Raw genomic sequence first — 21171 nt, forward strand, 5'->3', positions numbered from 1 at the left:
ACGTCAGAAAGAACAGAGCTATCTCTGTTAGCGTTATTTAGCTCCTTTTGGTTTTTTCTAAATCCTAAATCCAAAAACATAATTGAGCTTCTTCTTTAAATGTTTCCAGGGATAATTACCTTATTTATCTTCTTCAGACTTGCAATGAGGCTCGGAAAGCCCAAGTGCAGCTGGCGATCTGTAATGTGGTTATTTTCAAGCGTCTGTGGGAGGACAGAAAAAAAAAAAACACTCAACAAACACAGCATGCTTGGTTTGATATCTTTTTTGTAACAATCCAAGCCACACTGGCCGACAAAAAAAAAAATAAAAAAATCACTCTTATTTGCAACTTTCAAGAAGATAATGCGTGACTCAGTGACACCCTTTAGACGTCTTACATCAGCATCGAGTTGTGTCAACACTTTCAGGCTTCTTTCTCACTCTCCAAGTCAGCAATTCCAGTTAGGAGGAACAGCAAGCGCACATACTTGCTCCTCTGCTATGCAGCTCAGTGAACGTCACAGGAGGTGTTCCAACGTTTCTCTTTCACTGGAGGAAATCTTTCACGTAAAAATGAATGGGAGTGCCTCACCCTGCACTGCTGAGAGAACAATGCTTGAACCGGCCCCTACATAGCAGTCATAGCGTGCCATCACGCAGATATTTCCGCACCATGGTTTTCGTTTAACACCAGGTGTCAAATGTGAGGAGATGAAGTCTGAAATGCAATCATAAACGGTTAAAAAGAACAAAAAAAAAAAACCTTCGGCTAACTCAAAGGCAATACAAGAACTGGATTTCCCACAAAAACACAAACTCTTACCAATGTTTATCTAGTTTCTAATGCGTCCCACAGTTTCACACAGTTAATGAAAATAGCTTAGTGCATTTGTAATAATACAAAACTAATTTACAAGTGACTTCTCAGCCTGATAGAGGAGCTTGTTTTAAGTCCGTAATTCTGTAAAAATGCTTCTTGTGGTTTGAAGAGTATGAAATGCATCACCAGCTTCATCGCCGACAAGAGGCTTAATTTTGGATCCCTGGTCGTGAAACATGGCATTAAATTCATTTTAAAAAGAAGACATAGATTATAAAGTTATAGTGATAAAGTTATGTATTTTATGTGTCTTTAATGTAGATATAGACAAAACTATAGTCATATGTAATAAATTAGTGATGAATAAAGCTCATTTGGCAGATTTTGAAATATTTTTTAGGCAGGTATTAAACTTACTTTTTGTTTTTTGTTAGTTTGAAACAGTTTAACCTTTTGGCATTAAGTTTGACGGAAGGAAAAAAATCAGCTGTTCTGTAAAACAGACTTGAAAGTGACTCTTTTGAGCACTCAGTAAATCAAAAGGAAGTGTGAATCCGACCAATGACCTGTAATGAGTCAACTTACAAATAAAATGAATCGACATGTAAAAATAAAAAGCAGTGAGTGTAATTATAGACGGCCACAAGTCGACTCGTGATCAGGCAAAAGCTTATTTGCTGTTCCTCCTCTTTCAGCTAAACTGTTCATATATGCAATATAAACATATTGTGCATCATTTAGAGAAGGTGCTGCCTGCTGTCAAACATGCCATCCAGCTTAATTATGATTGGATATGTAACTGAACCAGAAATACGATAAATTTGAATGATATCTGCTGCTTTGGGGTTGGATCTCCTTGAATCCTGCCATCAGCAAAACTGATGATTCTTAGATTTAGATTAAACATATTACATATGAAATTAAACAGCTTAGTTCAAGAGGTGAGAATGAAAACCTACAATTAAAATATTAAGAAATACATGCTGTTTTTCTTTCAAATCCTAACTTAGTTTCACCTTTAAAATGGCAAACTTCAAACACAACTTTGCTTATACAATATGAAGCGTTGCGTGATCTTTCAGTTTTGATCAGCATACATACAGTTCAGAAACCAGAAACGCAGGTTGAGATAAGAGAAAACTGTTGGGAAACAATGGGAAGCAGTTGCTGTTTGAGTGATTATAAAACAGAAGTATTTAAAGTTCATTTCTGAATAAACTTCAAATGGGATTTGCAGAAAAAAAAAACATTAATAATGTGATTTGTGTTGAAGAACTGCCTTCAGCTTTGCTGGAAAAACCCAAAAAGGATTCTTCACCAGCTTGCACTAAATGCCACTCTGCACCGTGTTCCAGATTATTATGCAGGTGATATTTTCTCAGATTTTCTTAAATGGTCAATGCAAATGATGGTCAGTATAAGTTTATGGATTATGAAGAACTGGAAACGGTCATTCTTTGAATGTGCTGCATTAAGTGGTCACATGGACTAAAATCAAAATCTATTTCAATCAAAAACATCTTAACAAACTGAGCTACGAACGCCTCAGTTTTGTTAAATATCTCATGTTTCCATACCTTGTCATACGGCGCTACACTATCCGATGATTTTTATCAGCAGGGTTTCTTTCTCTTCCCCATATTGCTTGAAACATGTGGCCTGCTTAATAATTTGGAACATCCTTCTTAAATAGATTTCTTTTAATTGAGCTCACCAGACAAAGTAATCCACCCAGCTCTCTGAGATTAATTATAGGGTATTATGCAGCATGCAAATTATGTTTCACATGTATAGAATTGCAATTAACTTTATAATCTCAGGTGTAAAACAAATGTAAATCAGCAAAAGTAACCTGAGTACAGTAGCTGTTTTGCCTAATGAAATTATCCAACATTGTCTCTTGATGATGTTTTGAAGACTCTACAGACTTCTGCCACATTGTAAATGAACAAACGTGGTTTTCCGTAAGCAGGACTGAAAACGGTAGTTTGTATTAGAAATGTGCCATTCAGAAGGAAAGAGAAACGCTTAAAATGCAGTTTCTTACAAAAACCACCACAGCCTGAGCTATCTGATCTAAACAGCTGAAGCTAAGCAGTAAGTGAAGTCGTCTCTCTGTGTCAAGTGAACTTAGCTTATAGATGTATCTCATCAAGAACTAAATATGAAAGCGTTCTCAATTTCAAGTAACCTTTGCAACGATGACTTAATTCATTTTCTCATCCTTTCAGCAAAATGCCAAACTTTCACCTAATCCAAACTGGTATGATAAAATACTCATCTTCATCAGCAAAATCCAGAAGAAAAAGTCATTTAAATGGGTAAACAAACCAAGCTGACAGGGGGCCAAAGACACATGATACACTCAATAAAAGTATCAAAAGTGTCAGCAGGGGGATTAGCCCAAACAAGGAAAATTTCCACCTCTGCCCACGACTGCTGTGACTCATGCAGAAATGCAACCACTTGTTTATCTCCGCTGTGTGCGAGACTGTGTGTTTGCCCGCACACAAACCCACGTGGTCAACGTGTGACCTAGATTGACATTGGCCTGAGTGACGAGAGCGAAGCACCAATCGGCCACTGCATAGTTTTTGCTGAGATGGAAGAAAGAGAACACAAAGCGGATACCTGGGCTGATGGAGCGGGTGTGGATAGAGAGAGTACGGCTGAAATTAACAAAGGTGTGCAAGAGCATTTGGATGGACGAATGATTTGAAGAGCCAATGATTGTCACAAGAACAAATATGCAGCCAAAGCTTCACACAGTTCAAAAACACACCAGCAATCTGTAGCTGCAGGAATTATCTACTGATTTCAAGCAAGCATTTTCTCCTTCGTCACTTTCTTCACCGCTGTCTGCTTTGAGGTGGACAAGGACTGCATCTGAGACAGACGGGGATTCTGTCAGTCACTTTCTCTAATCTGCAGATCTAAAAAAAATCCCACAGAGGGGGAGTCCTGTAGCGTTTCAACTCTAATGACGAAACCACATCACACGAGCCGTGCTAGCCGAATACATATATAGATACAAATGTATGTTCCTGTTTCTGCAAATCTTCAAGAAAATATCTTTTTAAATAACTGCCTACGCCAGCTGACTCATACGCCCAATGTTCACATATTTCCAGACTCTATCTTACAAATTACACCCACACACCCTAAAATTCACCACCGTTGGGTTGTACACTTAATAACAACAGCAATGACAGAGTTTGTTGTTTTTTTTATGATTTTGGTACATGGCACAGGAACGCAGCAATTGTCTGACTGGTGGTTGAACAAGTCCAGATCAACAGGAAGTGACTGGTTGTGTTTTGGTTTGAAACACAGACTATATCAAGGGCCTGCGGGCTGAACCAGAACAGAAAAGCGGATTATTTAATAATAAAACTATGAGCATCGATAAGCCAAATGTTTCATACCATAAGTCGTCATTTACCTATGTTTTTGTTTCAAATATCAGAGTTTTTATTTCTATATTACTGAGTATTTGGTTTTCAAAGATTACTTCTGTGTTGTTGTTTTTTGGGTTTTTTTACATTTTTGTCACCAAACAGATTTTCTTACCTGACAAAGATAATCTGCTTAAATACAAAATGACGTTTTCAGATTATTATTTCATTTATGAGGAGAAAAACAACTATCCAGATTAAAGCGTGTCTGAAAAAAAAAATATTGGCCTTCTTGTTAAATCCTAAATTAACTGTATTTAAGCATATGTTTATAAGTTATTCCTAATCAGAAATGGACCTGTGAAACCATTCAAATAGATAACATGAGGAAGGCTGAAAAATCCCAAACGCTAACACATCATACCTCAATCTAGAGAAATTAACAACCAGATTAGAAAAGGTCACTGATATCGATCAGTCAGTAAAGGCTTAATAAAGTTTTTCTAAGACTTTATTAATCCAGTAAACCACAGAGAAAGCCATTATTCATAAATGAAAAAACATGAGACAGTGGTGAACATTGACAGAAATGGACAAAATTGCTCCAACAGATCATCAACGACTCATCCAAGAGGTCACACAAGAGGTCACACAAAAAATCACATGAGGTCACTACCCCAGGTTAAGGTCAGAATTCAGCTTCAGTGGACTGGACAAATATGACAACCACTATCACCACCTTAAAATGGTGGATGAGTTGGAGTATTCCTCTCACTTTGCAAAACAAAAGTCAGTTTGAAAAGTCAAATTGACTTTGGACGAAGACCCAATTGAGGGAAATCCAGGGATAAGTGAATCTTATTAGAGAGACTGGAATATCTTCCCAGAGCAAGGCCTGGGCGGAGCTCACCGGTGAGGGGCTGTAAGCCTGGGAGTACTGAGGTTGATCGGTGTTAGATCAATATAAAACTGGGATCATATGCTTGACTGTCACTGTGACATCAAATGATGACCAGTGTTTCCCCCGTGATTCTTTTTCTTACAGTTTCATCACTTCTGTCATAAAGACATAAACAAGGTGTGGGCAGAATGGCAAGCTCAATATCGTGTCAAAGCAATCGTTTTTGATTGTGAGATTGCACACAATGATGTTGCATTGACAATACAGCTCTATTTACTCACTTCGCCTTCAAGGAACCAAACATTCTTGTATTACAAGAGCATCTAGTTTTTAAAGGCTTTCTTTGGATCTTAGCTGTTTTCTTTCCTGATTCTCTGCTCAGCTGTGAAGTTTGTGTTTAAGATAGTGAAGAAATTTTTGCCAAATTAAAAGGTGGCAGGCTTAAGAAACAGGAAAGTAGGGAGAACTTTACACTGGATCCGAGAGATGCCTCGGATCCTCGTTTAAGATGATCATCTGCAGTGTGACTGCTTCTCTTGGACTCACATGTCAATGCATATTCAGACTGGATACTACTCAGATATCTACTATTCCGGTAAGATTGCCCAGGCTTGAAGGAAGTAATCAAATCATCAATGGTGTTATTGTTGGGCTATGCTGAGCAACTGTTCCAAGGATTCATCTAAAGGTAGCAGAACAGTACCTCTCCAGGACTAAATGGTATTTTTTTTTATATCCCTCACCTTATTTTGGTTTAGAAGTTTAGGCACATATGTGTCTCAAAGCCAAACACAAGATTCTGCGCCAGCATTTTAGACATAAGTGGCTATTTGAGCAGTTTTGATACAAAGTGCACCCTTGTGTCATGGCACGCCAGATCCTGCCTGACACCTACCTGCTACTCATCAGTGCATGTGTAAAAAGTTTATGATCCATCAACATGGCGTTTAAAGGAAGCCTGTGTGCTTGAGGAAAGACATCAGAACTGATTTGATGGGATAATCTGGTCGAGCCTCGTCACGGACCCTTTGAAATCCCTCCACTGTCGGAACAAGCCTCCACTTCCTCTCATGCTACCACTGGGGTAATTTGGCTGTCAGAGTCGGTATTTACAGTCATCCCACTGAATCTGTTTGCTCAGATTTTGCAAAGATGATCAAAAGTTAAAGAATGCACATAGATGCTACAAAATGTCCCAGCTGGCAACATTCACGTAAACAAACTCAAATTAATCCAAAGCCAAAAAATAAAAAATACACTGAAAGTTGCATTTTCACTTCCTACACAGGAAAAATAGGAGAGTAAATTTTTCGGAGTTAACATTATTTTCCTCTGAAAGAGTCAAGTTTATACATTAGAGAGTGAAATCATTTCAATTGGTCAATAGAATCGGAGTAAAAATAGAGGAAATCATATCGGAGTAAAACAAGACCACGCCCACTGAAGTTCCTTAAGTTTCGTTTCTTCCACCATCTTGTTATCGCGCAGTGGAAACGGAGGCGAGGGACGGTTAGCTGTGTGCGAGGTAAGTCCCCAAATGGGTTGTAAATATATTTTACGTTGGGCTTTATGATTTTTTTAAATTATTAAGACTAATTATGATGACGTGATGCTGTATGGTTGTGGGGAAGGAGGGGTGCAGCAAGGAATTAACAAGGTTGGCTAACTAGTTAGCATGTGTGCTTCAGCTAACTTAATTTAGCCATTTACAACAATGTAAGCAAAAAAAAAAAAAACACATCAGTGTTGTACAATGCTGCGTCCATTATTCTATTTTCTCAAGTAAAGGCTGTCGCTATTTTTAAGCTGAGAGACGGAGTTGAAAAGAGGCGGGAGCTGTACACATGCTAGCTCTGCTAGCATATGTGGAGTCTGTATTCCGCCCAGAAAATGGCGCGAGAGGACTATGCTAGTAACGTTTCTTGAACGTAGAGCAACGATAAAAACAGAATTAAAGTTGTGCTTTGTATGCAATCTGTGTAAGTTGTCCGTAGAACATTTTTCATTTAATATTTTGTCCATAAATCCCGTTTACATCGAGTTGTATGGAGCTGATATGTTTTTTTCTTCCGTTTTAGTTGTGGTAATTGGCTAAATTCAAGTAAAGAGCCTTGCCCATTATAGATAGTTGTTAGCCACCCAGTGCTTCTTCCTCATGATGATTTCAACCTTTTACCTTAATTTTTTATTCACTTTGATGTTTAAGTATGTTCTTTGATTATAGAAAAAAATTATTTTCTTATCATGAAGGATGCAAGCTGTGCGTGTGAAATACAGAGATCGACAGAAATACGTCTGTTTTGAAGGCCAACTGACTTACTGTTCGTTTTTGGAATGTGGTGAGTGCTAACAAAACAAGTTTCCAACATTTTCATATATTGTATTCCTCAAAAACATTTTGAGGAATACAAACCGTTTTTGAGGAAATGCACCCATTATGGTATAAGCACCTATTCAATTTATAATTTTGTTTTACTTAATTTTACTTTTTATGTCCCATTTTAATTGCCATTTACACATGTTCAAAAATATAATAAATAAATAATTTTCTATGTTCACAGCTGCCAAAAAGTTCTGCATCCCAACCTTGGAATTAAAAGTCTTTGATGATTCAAAGACTGAAGTGGATGAGGAAGTTTTTGAGCTCCTTTTGAAAGGTCCGAACCTTGGTGTGCTAGAGATTTGTGAAGCACAAGATCTCGATCCAGAAGGTAAGTTGTTTTGAGGTGTGATTTATTTATTTTTGTGAACTATTTTTTGGTCATTCTTACGGGTTTGACTGGATAATAGGGATAGAAATTGCTTTCTAGAGCAGTACAGACAATTTCACCTATTTCTGGTGTTTCAGTGATTAATTACAATGAACACTGAAAAATAATGCATGAGTTAGCTGTGTTTATGTCATACTGTTTTGTGTGAGAATAGCTCATCAGGTTACTTGATAGTGTAATTATGTGGTTTGAGAAACCATTTTCTCAATTTTAGTGTGTTGACTACTGTTTACACTACCAACAAAATGTTTAGGTAATCCTATGGATCAGCTAAATTGTGCAGCAAGCAGCTCCTTTACGAGTTCCAGTGGAGAAACTGAAGTGGACTCAGATGACACCATTATATTGCAACATAGTCCTGCAACAAGACAGAGAGCTAAAGACACCTCTCTTGCCCACGTAAGCTATGCAGATTACTGTGCGGCAGACTTCCGTAGAGTTTTTGCAAATTTGAATATATTATATAAATTACTCTCTTAAAACACTGTCTTCTTTCCTTCAGCATATCTTTGGACATTTAATCTAGATCCTTACCATAGAAGGCTCTGGTCTTCACCAAAAATTTAAAGTCTTGAAGTTATTTGTGCTTTTTAAAGATAACTTACTATTCTACTAATAACTATTATATCTCTTCTTATACTATCTCTTTTGTTAAATAAAATAGGATTTGTAATTGTCTTGTGTATGTTGTTTTTGTTATGTATTGATATATATTTTGTTAAATTTTGCCATCACTTAGATGATTGAAAATGTTTTAAAGAACAAACCAGGAGGAGACAGGATCATAAATGAATATGCACGGACTAAAAGCCTAACAGACAGCAGACGGCGTGACATGGTCAAGATACTGGTTGCGCAAATGACAAGTGAACATGGGTATGCTGAAATTATAATTTTTTTTCCATGGACCTCTGACAATTACCTTTATTGAAGGTGTTCTTTACACCTTTAACAATGCTCATAGTTTTTTCTGTGTCTTTCTAGGACAAGTCCTTCCAGACATGTAAAAGAAGACTATGCAAAGGGTATTATTACCTTGTTCCCTTACCTGGCTGATCCTAAGAGCAGATTTGGCTATGTAAGTTCAAAACAGAAGTTCAACCTCTTGGGTATGGTTTGAGTAGAACTGAAAATGTTTTTCTTTTGCATGCCCTGAATCTGTGCCACTTGTTTTTAACTTTCCAATTTTTAAACCTTTGTAGAGTACATTGTTCCAGTGTTGGGCTACTGGTGCTTGAAGAATAAACATTGTGAAGAGATTTTATCTATGTAATTCAAACAATGTGATTTGTAATTCAAAACTACTTGCATTCATTGTTGTCTTTACTTTGACAGCTTTAAAAACATTATCATTCACCTACTTTTAGGAGCATTATTACAATGCAGAAGATGGAAGTGGGTATCTGGCTTGGAGACTGAAGTTTGTCCAGAGGGAAGCTTCTAATGGACAAAAGAAGGTCCCCAGATTGTCACAAACCCAAACAGGTATATGTATTTATACTTGTACACATTTCATCCCGCAACCAAACTGCACAATAAGTTCCAAAGCCTTATTTATTAAATCCTAAGATGGAGTCTCACATTCATATCACTTTTTTTAGGGGGACCAACAACTGATAGGGACTGTTTGAGAGAAGAAGACTATCTTCTGACAGATAGCTTGTGTTCTGAGGCCATTGCGCTGATGAAGCACACCGCTGACGAAGGAACTGTTATGAGGAAGATGGAACAGACTTTCAACTATCGCCAGAAGATGATTTATGACCCAATGAAGTCATCTAGCATCTTTTTGGACTTCCCAAGATTCCTGGACATAGGAGGATTGGTATGCTTATCTTCACTTCAGTTTAACCAACAAAGTTTAAATTAAGGTGGATGTGAGAAAGTTTAACAAAATTATTTTTAAAACCTTCACTTCACCCATTCTCCAGGTTGAGCAAGATTTTACATTGATGTTTGGGGAAGCCATCTCTGCAAAGTTCCTGGAGAAGTGGCCCACTGTCTACAAGCAGAAAGTCCTCAAACAAAGCCGTGGTCTCACACAGTCTGATGACCTTGAGAACCTTCTTCACAATGCTGAAGGCACAACAGAAGTGGAAAATGGTAAGTTGCAATGACTTATAAAGAAAGTGTTTAACAGAATTTTATATGAATTGGTTCAATATAAGTACACCTCCTCCTGCTGTCAGTGTTTGGTAAGATTACTCTGGAAGTATTCACACGGTTGCAAATAAGAAGTTTTGGTAGCTTGTGTTTATTTTTACTTTTTCTTCTAGGATGGGACAGTGACATGTCATCCATTTTGATCCTAGTCCACCTCCTGCCACCGTCACCTCATGGGCGCAAGAGACCAGGAAAACTCTCAGCCAGACAAGCCAGTGAACATCTTGTGAAGTTTGTCAAGGTAAGGTTACAGAAAAGGGAACATTTATGTTTATCAAAATTCTATTCTTCCCCTTTTATATATATTTATTTAATTGTTTATTAGTATTTCTTGTGAAGTTGGTCTTAAATTTCATTTCAAGTGACATTTAAGAGGTCCTGAAAAGTAATTTGCCTTACTATTCGAACCCTGTTTTTGAAACCCAAGACTAATCATGTTTTATTCTGTTTTTGCCAGACAGGAACCAGCATCCAGGAGCACCTTGATGGCATCGCAGAAAGCCGTCAACCATACCTGCTTGCAGTAGGGACTCAGAGGAGCGTGATTCACAAGTACTTCATTGTGATTGACAAACATGCCATACCTTGTAAATCACAAGGTTCTCTTGCCTGTTTTGATGAGCTTTTTAAAGCTCACTTTGTGTTCGGCACTTCATATGATCATGATCTGGTCAATGTGTACAACTTTCTGCAGACCGCCATTTATGAGATAGATGTTGAGACAACCAAAGTGAATCCTAGGGTTGCAGAGTTGAGGGCTCGGATGCTGCGTTAAGTAGTTGTCAATTCTGATTGTTTCAATATCAAGTTGGAATGTTCTGTTTCATTTGTAAGAAGTACCAGACAAATGCTAATTCTCTGACCAAGCACTTAAAAGTTATCCACGGACTTTGCTCTGGTAAGACACTTCGTCTTAAATGTGGTCAGGGAGGTTGTGCTCAAGTTTATGGCACATTTTCTGGGTTCAGAAAGCATCTCAATAAAGCACATAATAAACACACTTCTAATCCTGGTGAAGGCCCATCTACAACTGAAGAGACATTTGAAAATCAAGATTTGCCCTCTATGAGTGCCACTTCTGATTCAGTCCTGCTTCAAAAATCGCTTGTGCATAGTTGCGCAACAACAGTTGCTGAACTTAAAGTAGCAGGTGTAAGTGAAAGAGCAATTAACTCTTTGGTCATTTCCCTGGAAGAAATAGTTAATGATATTCAAAATCAAGCAAAAGAATCTGTGAAAAACAGTCTTTCCTTACAAGAACCTGTCAAACATGACATTGAGTGCAAAATTGATCAATGTTTTGAGAAAATGGAAAATCCTTTCATGGCATTAAATTCTGAAAGTAAAAGAACTCGTTTTTTGGCAGAGAATTGGGGACGTGTAGACCCAGTAGAATATGTCCTTGGTTCCAGATTTGAGACACTGCGCAATCGAACCACAGGGGGCTATGATCAGGTTGTTGTTACAGATAAATTTGTTTACATCCCAATTTTGGAAACATTGAAGTTCATTTTCAGGCACCCTTATGTAGAGGAGATGATGGCCAAGTCAAATTCAAGTGAAACTCTTACAGACTTGTCTGATGGAGAACTTTTTAAGAGCCATGCTCTGTTTTCAAAACAAAATCATGCCCTACAAATTCAACTTTTCTATGATGATTTCGAAACAGCTAATCCTTTGGGATCAAAAAGGGGAATACATAAATTGGGAGCTATATATTTCACACTGCGAAATTTTTCTCCTAAGTACAATTCTGCGCTACACAATATTCACTTAGTCTCTCTGTTTCATGCACAGGACATTAAAACTTATGGCTTCTCTAAGATACTTGATCCGATTGTGGAGGATGTTAAAATCCTGGAGAGGGATGGAATTACTGTTCCTCTATATGATAAGCCAGTACGTGGCACTATTGTCCAAGTTACTGGTGACAACCTTGGTCTTCACTGTCTGTTTGGTTTTGTAGAGTCATTTAGTGCCAGATACTGTTGCCGCTTTTGTCTCATTGAGAAAGAGGACTTTCAGACAGAGTTTACAGAGGACTCACCCAAGATTGTTATGCGAACTCAGGCACTTCATGCTGAATATTGTCAGAAAATGGAGGCAAATCCCAGACTTCCATATGTTATGGGTGTTAAAAAGTCATGCATTCTAAATTCATTGCAGTACTTCAGAACATGTGAAAACTTCTCAGTTGATATTATGCATGATATCTTGGAAGGAGTGGCACAATATGAAATGAAGCTGATTTTATTGCATGTAATTGACCAGTACACAACATTAAACGATGTAGACAGGAGAATAAGGAGCTTTAACTATGGGTACATGGAACAAACCAACAAACCACCTACAGTAAAGTTGTTAGAGGACTCAAATGACTTGGGGTTAAATGCCATCCAGTCCTGGTGTCTACTGCGCAACCTTCCATCTTTGGAGACTTAGTTTGTCCAGATGATCAGCACTGGTATTTGCTGCAGCTGTTGCTTCAAATAGTAAATATTGTTTTTTCACCAGTGTTATCAAAAGGTATTACTATTTTCTTAAAACACCTGATTGCCGAACATCACAGGTTATTCAAACATTTGTTTCCACAAAAGAAGCTGCTACCGAAGCATCATTTCATGGTGCATTATCCTACATGTATTCTCAAAAACAGGCCCAATTCTACATAGCTGGTGCATGCGATACGAAGCTAAACACAATTTCTTTAAAAAACAGTTGAAAAGTTTCAAAAATGTTACAAAAACCCTGGCATTGAAGCATCAAAGTCACATTGCTTTCAGTTGGCATACATTTGACCCCAAGAGACTGAACATTGGACCAGGTAAAATGGTGCCTTTAAATGCACTGGCTTGGGGTTGTGAGATAGCAGAGACTCTTCAGTTACCAATCAACACCAAGGTATTAAATGTTAAATGGGCCAAACATCATGGAAATGTGTATCGTGCAGGTTTAGTTGTTTGTAAAGAAGTGTTTTGTGAAATGCCAGTTTTCCATAAGATCTACAATGTTGTTGTGAAAGATGAGAGGTTACTGTTTGTTACATTTGCTCTGCAAACAGTGTGCCTGAATGAGCATTTCAGTGCTTTTCAAGTTTTGTGTACAAGAGACGGACCTCATGTTATTGATGTAGAAGAGCTTTACTGTTCCAGAGCTTTTGATTTACAGGTGTCATGCAGTCATGAAGATGCAAATGTTTATATTGTTCCATACTGTTTCCTGTGAACAATAAAAATGGCTGTTCAAATACTGATTTATGGTCTGCATTGTACTCTTACAAACTCAGCTGTGTATTATAGCTGTAAAACAATTGCTTAGTGAGTGAAATAAAGTTAAATTCGGTACTATTTTAGAATTTAATTAAATTTTTAACTGTGCAATATTAAATTAAATTAGGAGTAAAATTTTATAGTATTAAGAGCACAATTTATACTATATGGAATAAAATGTTATTCTGTTATGAGTAAAATTTCCTTTTTAGTTAGACTAAAATGTATCTCTGCTTATAATGGAATGCAATTCTCTTTAGAGTAAATTATATTCCACTTGGAGTTAAAATAAGATAGAGTATTTTCTGGTTTAAACAACTTGGAGTAAATTCTCTTGGCATTGATTAAAATTTTTGCACTAAATTGAGTTGATTTTAATCTGTAATTTCAACTCTTTCAGGAGAGTAAATTTTACTCTATTTAGACTGGGACCAAATGTTGTCTTTTTTAGAGTAAAATTTTTTTCAAATTGAGTAAATTTTACTCTGTAAATTTTACTGTGTACCCAGAGTCTTTTAGCAACCTCCTTTGCTACACTTGCCTCTCCTGTCTTTGGGCACTGGTGTGATAAGGTAGTGATGGGTTGTATTACTCCTGGGGGGAATCCCCTGGCGAAGCTTTGTGTATCTGTGTGTGTGAGTGTGTACGTCCCCACAAGAAAAGGAAGAATGCCGCCATTGAAGCGCCCTGCCATTGCGCCAGCAAGCCTCTCCCCCGCACCCACACCTCCTCCCCAGCCGCGCTTGCACTCTGACGTACAGTTGGAGCAGATTTGGTGACACAAAGATAAAAGCCTTCCACTGTTTCTGTGCTTCCTCTTTCTCCAGTGTCACCAGAGTGCTTTAGTGCCGGTGCCTCGGCCGCAGACATAGAGGCCTCATTCAAACTGACACAATCACTTTTTGCTGCTGCTTGGGGACAAGACAAGAGTTCACAGTGTCTTGGTGCAACATTTTCACCAGAAGCTCTGCACATGAGACCGTGCCTTGCAAAAACTGTTCGGAGCTCTTCAACTTTTTTTTTTTTTTGCATTTGGTCATGTTACAACCACAAACATGTTTTCTGATGGAGCAACACAAAGTAATGCATAATCACAAAGTAGATGTAAAATGATGCATTGGTTTTAAAATATTTGCCCAATTATTTGAAAAGTTGTAGAATCACTATTTACTACAATTTGCATTACAAGACTTTTGACGATTTTGCATATCTAGAGACTGAGGCTCATTCTGACTGCATGGGGAGCATTTTCTCTGGATATCCATCTTCATGTCTTGACAGAACTCTCATCTCTCATGCTGCACTACATCTGGCTACACATTTCAGGTCACCAGGATTCAGGAAGGCAAATCCCAACTATTTCACCGTCTAAACCACGGTTACTCCAACTCTAGTCCTCAATAGCTGCTATTCTGCAATTTTTATTTGCATACCTTGTCCAAGATACCTAAATCAAATGATTGGCAGGATGCCCCTATACAGAGGATATAAACCTCAAACAGGCTGAGTTTGACTCTCATCCTCTGCTTCTTTGTCACGTCTTTCCCCACTTCCTGGTGAATTATTGTGAACTAAACTCCATTCATGCCAAAAAAAAAAAAATCTTTTAAAAAATAATTGACAGCAGAATTTCTTTTAAAAATGGTAAATTAGACATTTGATTGAGCAGGGATTATTTAAAGATTGCAGGACAAAAGCTATCAAAAACTGGATTTATCTCTGTTCTAACAGTTTCTTCTTATATCAACTCTAAGCAGCTTTCCTATCCTGTCATAGAGCCACCACAGCATAATGCTACCATCACCATGTTTTATTGTGAGAAAGTAACGCAAGTTGCACGTAGGAGAAATGCATAACTCTTAGCATAGTGTTTTGTTTTATAGGCTAACTCAATCTCCATCTATGCACGTCTATAGATGCTGTGTTTTATTTGTAAAACATCTTACCCTCCATCTATTTTGTGTTGGTACTTTTGCAAGGAACTATAGCGGTGTATTACTGCAGATAAACAAGTTTAACATGCACCACCTGAGGCAGGCTTTAAACTAAAGCTCAACTTCCTCTGTCATTAATCAGACAACAATGACAAGCCTGCATATGTTAAACAGATCGCCACAGAAGCTGCAGGATTTCACTCTGGTGTTTTACTCTGAATAGCAGGACCATCGGACACAGATACAAAGAGAAGATGATCCAGAAAGCGGAATGGGAACACTGCGACACAAAGTGCATTGAGTGAGTATAAAGCTGCAACTGAAAGCAATATTTTTCCACCATGAAATCATGATTTTCTTGCTCTGATCTAAATTGTACTGATGAGGGAACAGAGATGTGATTCCAGGAAAAAGTGAGATTTTTAAGATAAATCTCCATGAAAAAGACAGTGATTTGCAGCAGAGCATGAAAGCTTTTCCACGACAACAGATGAGTTTTAAGGCTTATATTTCCTCTTTTTTTTGTTCAAATAATCAGAAAACAAAGGCCAGCTTCTCGAGAGTAAATAAATCTATTGTAAGTTCATAACTTTGGACTTAGCTCCAGTTAATATTGCGGATAAGCCAGCAATATTTAAATTTCAGAGTGCGCTGACTTTTCAGGGAATTAATGCTAATTAATGCCAAGATCAGGCCAAAATAAAGTGGCCGTTTGTGTGAAAAGGGAAAGAGTTGTGCGAAGTGAGTCACCTGACACGTGATGCCTGCGGACACAGCTGATTACCAACACATCGGATTCTAATAAAAGCGACGCGGTCATAATCTGTAATCACTTCCATGTCTGGCGGAATAAGAGAGCAGGTTAATCTGGATTACACGTCACCGTGGTGAAGTCACAAACGGGCCATCTGACCGGTCAGAGGGGCAGGAAGAAGCCAGGTGAAAACAAACCAAAACATGGAGGGGATGACGAGAAAACGGATAACAAGGCCAATAAAGGCCTCTGTGAGATGAATTATCTGTTTGCAAACTCTTAGATCATGACAGATATGGAAAAAAGGGAACTACCATTCAAAAGCAGGAATGCAACAAATGAAGGACTCTTTTGTAAATAAACCAGAGTTCGCCCTGACCCAAGAATCAGTTTATAATTCTAGGACAGAGGGTGGACATGGGACATGCAGAGGAACTTGTGATCTATGCCTATAGGATACGTTCTGCTCTATAAATCATGCTGATGAAAATTAGGTCAATTTATAATTTACTGAAGGCTGCTAGTGATAAAGACTGCACCAAGACAAACACCAGAGCTTGAAAACATGGATCCACCACAGGAGCAACACCACCTCCCCCAGCCCCGTTTAACGTCCAAACCAGCCATGACCAGAGGAGACATTTCTGCAAACTGAGGTGAAATCAAGTTTAGAGTAACGTGGGAGGCAGTGGTCGAACATAAATCATAACTGAATGAGCCCTCTGGATACCTTACGTCTGGCTGCATGTGATCTGCACGCCCAACGGCTAATTATGGCACATGGGGATGAATGGCTGTTGTTGACCAGCGTATTAGTCCCTGCACCCTGTGACCGTATCACAAACAAACTTGGCTGAAGAAGAGGAATGTGGGATTTCCTGCACGCTTCATGGCAGCCGCGGCACTAAGCAGGTGGAGGCATCTGGGTCAGTATGAGTGCTTAGATGCTTGTGTGGAGTATTTGTTTCTGCTCAGTTTTGGTTAGTGTTAAAGTGTAACATCCCATCCCATCAGTAGTGGTTTTTGAGCAGCTATCCAGTTGTTCCTGAAGAAAGCTTTCAATTGCTTTTTTTGTACAGTCAACAGGGAGTTGGAGACAATTGATTGCTAAGGACAACTATACATCATTTTCTACATTTTTTCCCCAAAAAACTGTTGCACAAATACACAGTCCTTTAGTAATAAACCATTAAGTAAAGCCCACTGTAACTTCTACATCTACGGTTCAAAAGTGGAGATGGTGCCATTATGCTGTGGGACTGTCTACTGATCTCCGAAGAAAGAACTGATAAAATGTTGATGGGGTGAGAAAAATTAAAAGCATAAATATTCATTTGCAAGAATAATGTATTCATAAGCAGAATATAGCGAGGTAGTACTAAAGGGTTAGCCAACAAGCAGTGTATCTGCTGCTGATAGAGCCAGTGGAAATCATTAAAAGGATCCAGTTTCATAGAGATAATGAATACTTTGTCTTTTTATTGAAGTGAAGCATCACGTTTAAAGAGGAAACAAAACGACTATTTGGTGAAGTCGTTGATATCTCAGATATCAGAGCTGTGACTAAGACTTAGAAACATGCTTGTTTTCAGGGAACATCAGAGGAGGGGGGACAATTTGGCAAAGTGTGTTAAAGTGTGTTAGAGCAAGCGGCTTCTCCTGCAGCAGCGGTGCAGAGCGGCTGGCAGTGTGGAGAAGAGAGGCGAAGCTGAAAGCCGTCACGTTCACAAACCTGTTGACTGTCAGTATGAAGACTTGCCGGCTATTTATCTTCGGATCTAGGCTCTTTTCCACGGTTTCCCCCGGAGTGAGGGGAAACCTGTGTGGTTACTGGGATTTACCCCTGTCAGCTCCTCGCCCACCCCCTCTTTCTCTCTCTCTGTCTCTCTCTCTGGGGAATGGCTGCCATCAGCTGACTGTAAAACTATCCAGCCGAAAAACAGCTTTACACTTTCAGAGCCGCGGCTTATTTCAGACACGACAATATACGCCGCGCTTTTGCCAGATGAGAAAACGGGACGCGCTCTGTGCCTAAAAATACCTGTCTACGACTATATTTGGCTTGGCAGGATCACAATCGCGGCGTTAAAATAGTCGGTCCCGCCCCGGTACAATGAATGGGCTCTCTGCAGTCTCACCCTGCCTCCGTCGGACATGCAGGAGCTAAAATTAGCAACCAGGCCTGCGTCAATCAGGAACCTCAGTGCGTCAAGAACCGCCCCGCCCCTGGGGGCTCATCATTGGTCAGAAGAAGGACGTTGACCCGAGAATACGCGCCTCGTGATTGGCGGTTGAGAATTACAGTTGAGACTCTCCGGAGGACTGTTTTAATTTTGTGGTTGTTGAGCACGCTGCTCTCTTCATATCGGCCATCAAATGTATGGCATTTTCTAAACATGTGGCCCAGCCGCAGAATCTTAAACATGTTTAAGCACATACAGACAATTAAAATCAGTGACAGAAAAAGATTAAAACGGAAATGAAATAACGATAATTATGTATTCGAACATATAAGTGAAGCTTGTAAAGTCACTTATCAACTTTAAAAATACATTGAGAATATTATAAAGCTGTTCAGAAACTGAAATGAAAGTAATGCAGTGAATCTGTTTAAAAATACATTTATTCAGAGAAATGTAGCAAAAAATAAAACAATTGGTTTTTAAAAATAATAAAAAAAATAAACTCACGAATAAAATAAAATAAAAAATTAAAATATTGAAAAATATTACAAAATATTTTTGTATGAAATTTTTTAATAACATTTTTTAAAAAGTCATATTTTTTTAAATCAACAAAAAAAAAGTGATGAGGTTTCAATGCATTCTATGATGTTTTCGAAATGTAATCCCAACTAAGGTCATTTTCACCAAGTTAAAATTAGCCTGTTCCTCTTTCTGATGTGTTGGCACTCTCACCAGGTAACCAAAGACTATTAGAAAGGTATTAAACTAGTGAGAATTTAGTAAATGCTATATATAAATCATGAGAAATGTCAAGACTGAGCCATCATCCGATTTAAACGTCAGCGTTTCTAAAATCAGCCCGAGATAATCCCTTTTTCTCCTAAAGCTGTTTCATAATTTCAAGAATTTTAATTTGGCACGTGCTTTGGCAGAGTGAGGTGGTATGCACTGCAGCCTGATTCCAGAAGATTATCCTATTGTGAGGAGTTTCGTAGCAGAAAATAGAGTGAGATCATCATTTCGGATCATGAGAAAAAAACCTCACGAAGTGACGTGTTAAACAATTGTGATCAAATTGAATCTAAATGTTAAATATTTAAAGATTCGAAATGCTGAGTTGAGGTAGTCACCAACGTTTAAATGCAGAGGATCTTTTCAAAATTCGTTTCCAAACAGCTAAACACGTTGTGTACTTTTATATCACTGTACTTTAAAGATGGCAACATTTATACCAACAAGTCAGCAATATTTATCAGATAAAAGATCACACTGACCCATTGCTGCGGACAAAATACTGGCTCTTAAACACATTTAATTACAGGCAGTTGCAGAAATGTGCAACAAAATAAAAGGAAACTCGTAGAAAGACGACAAATGACAACACCGAAACGTTAAATCTGCAAAACTCTGAGCTGCCCCAATAATAAGCACAAAGCAAAGAGAACGGTACCTGCCTGGTTTGTGGTTGCGTTGCGTCTCTTTCTGTTTGTCTGTCTTGTTCCTCTGTGGGCGGGGGCCCCTCTGCACGTCTGTGACCATGGGGGCCTGTTTTTTCACATCTGTGATCTCACTGCTTCTTCCACCACTGATGTTCCTTTACTCAACAGATTGCAAAAAAGAAAGTTCTGCGCTTTATCTTGATTAAAATCCCCTTTGCTGTGTGAACCTTTGTGTTAGATAACTGCCCAGCGTCCTTACTTTCAACATGTAATTCTATTATTTAGTCATCAGAATACAGTTTAGTAAGTGATTAAGCTGAAACTACTTTTACTTGCTGTAAAATTTCAGTTCAGTTTGACTCATCTGCTTTGGTGGCTTAACACTGGGTGGCCACAATATATGCAAACATTATTTATGCAATCTTCCAGTTGTTTCCATACATTTCTACCGTTTGTTATGTTAAAACACTATCATAACACCTCAAATGTTATTTATCTCTGCCATATGCTGGCACACACACTGTGAATTAATAAATAGGTCATATGGTTCATGGCTTGTCTTGATTTTCAGAAGAAAAAAGAAAGATAGCTGAATAGCTATCATAATGAATTAACCCTCTTTTATAAGATATTTGGTTTTCCTTTGAGGCTCGACTTTATGGTTTTTGTCTATTTTCTTCTTTCATTCTGGTTTGTAAACTTCTTTAATTATGAACTTTTGAACTTTTTCGAAACTTTTATTTTCATGTTAATTTATTGAATCATTTTAAATGCATTTATTTAAAATGAAAGTCAATTATTTTATACGTGAAGTCGCTCCTTCAGCCAGGGCTCTCGCTGGTTTCCAGTCTGAGCTGACCTCTCTTAACTTCTCTTATGTGGCAAACGGGAAACATGAGCAACCGTCTTAAAGTGTAACAGTATAATTAGCTGAAAGTCCTGGTTGTTTGACAGATTCAAGGTGACCTTTCGAAACATTTTTTTTTCATATTTCAAAAAAAAAAAAGAGCGAAAAGAAAAAAAAATGTAGATAGGTTTAAAAGAGCTTTGAGTGCAGCTCACCCAGCGGATCCCCCTCAGTTTCCTGTCCTCTAACCATCAAACCAACAGCGCCTGTGTGTAGCTCTCTCTCTGTCTGACTGATCCTCTCTCCACCCTCTCTCTCTCTCCCTCTCTCTCTCTGGCACACGCGCTCGGGGCTTATGTGTCTCGTACAGTACGGAGAGCGCGAGAGGGAGTGACGTCACCTCTCCCATGGCGTCACATTGACGTAGCGCATACCAGGAGCTCTAATGTGGAGGCAGAGCGCTCATAAATGCAGTATTTGACTTTCTCCCCTCAGACGGCGCACATAAACAAAGCCGCGTTACAACTCCGAAAAGCTCCCAGCAGCAGCTCCGACAACACGCAGCTGCCAGGAGCGGACGCAAGAGTTTGAGCTTTTATTTATTATTTTTTTAATTATTATTGATTCTGGTTTTTGTTTTTTGTTTTTATTATTAGCCTATTTTTTTTATTGTTTTTAGTACAAACTTCTTTTGCGTGCTTCGGAAAATT

At 38.4% G+C, this 21171-nt stretch overlaps 1 protein-coding gene across 1 annotated transcript; it reads left to right on the plus strand.

The window, feature by feature from the left end:
• Positions 1-6596: 6596 nt before the first annotated feature.
• LOC129371275 (uncharacterized) lies at positions 6597-10811 on the plus strand. The gene is made up of 11 exons (XM_055047806.1): positions 6597-6623; positions 7349-7437; positions 7660-7809; positions 8123-8268; positions 8609-8745; positions 8854-8947; positions 9237-9354; positions 9471-9694; positions 9801-9972; positions 10146-10273; positions 10490-10811. The coding sequence occupies exons 2-11, from the start codon at positions 7350-7352 to the stop codon at positions 10805-10807; spliced, it is 1575 nt and encodes a 524-aa protein (XP_054903781.1). The 5' UTR covers positions 6597-6623; position 7349; the 3' UTR covers positions 10808-10811.
• The last annotated feature ends 10360 nt before the right edge of the window (positions 10812-21171 follow it).

Source organism: Poeciliopsis prolifica, unplaced genomic scaffold (assembly GCF_027474105.1).
Source record: "Poeciliopsis prolifica strain line A6 unplaced genomic scaffold, Auburn_PproV2 SCAFFOLD026, whole genome shotgun sequence".
Lineage (NCBI taxonomy): Eukaryota > Metazoa > Chordata > Actinopteri > Cyprinodontiformes > Poeciliidae > Poeciliopsis > Poeciliopsis prolifica.

Excerpts from the sequence above, each read along its gene's own strand:
- LOC129371275 (XM_055047806.1), top strand. The coding sequence starts at position 7,350 with ATGCAAGCTGTGCGTGTGAAATACAGAGATCGACAGAAATACGTCTGT. Across the intron at positions 8,948-9,236 it reads CTAAGAGCAGATTTGGCTAT|GAGCATTATTACAATGCAGA; the intron begins GTAAGTTCAAAA and ends ACCTACTTTTAG. Across the intron at positions 9,695-9,800 it reads TCCTGGACATAGGAGGATTG|GTTGAGCAAGATTTTACATT; the intron begins GTATGCTTATCT and ends CCCATTCTCCAG.